The sequence below is a fragment of the Buceros rhinoceros genome, unplaced genomic scaffold (assembly GCF_000710305.1).
Source record: "Buceros rhinoceros silvestris isolate BGI_N320 unplaced genomic scaffold, ASM71030v1 scaffold39022, whole genome shotgun sequence".
NCBI classification, from domain to species: domain Eukaryota; kingdom Metazoa; phylum Chordata; class Aves; order Bucerotiformes; family Bucerotidae; genus Buceros; species Buceros rhinoceros.
This window is the reverse complement of record NW_010397834.1, coordinates 1-266: the sequence shown is the minus strand read 5'-3', so window position 1 is coordinate 266 and position 266 is coordinate 1. Positions and strand designations below refer to the sequence as shown.

Below are 266 nucleotides of genomic sequence, written 5' to 3'. Positions count from 1 at the left end.
GTCCAACCCAGCTCATGAAAAGCACCGCAGCGAGGCAGGGGAGTGCCACGGCCCGCAGGGCCCCCGACAGGGCCGTCTTAACGCTGTCTCCAGCCGTAGTGCTGGGGGAGAAGGCGGCAGGGAAGCCTCCTCCCAGAGCGGAGCTGGGGAGGCCCCGGTCTCCCCCCACCCCCGCAACCCTGTCGGCTCCCCGGTCCCCCTCACCTTGAGGCTCTCGTTCTCCTCCCGCAGCTTCTCCATCTCTTCCTGCATCTCCTCCTGCAGCT

At 68.4% G+C, this 266-nt stretch overlaps 1 protein-coding gene across 1 annotated transcript in view; it reads right to left on the bottom strand.

The window, feature by feature from the left end:
* SOGA3 (SOGA family member 3) overlaps positions 1 to 255 on the bottom strand; it is a 20464-nt gene extending 20209 nt beyond the window's left edge. The window contains exon 1 of the mRNA XM_010130889.1: positions 205 to 255. Coding sequence (XP_010129191.1) covers positions 205 to 252 — 48 coding nt within the window. The 5' untranslated portion in view covers positions 253 to 255. The remainder of the gene's footprint in view (positions 1 to 204) is intronic.
* Positions 256 to 266: the final 11 nt, after the last annotated feature.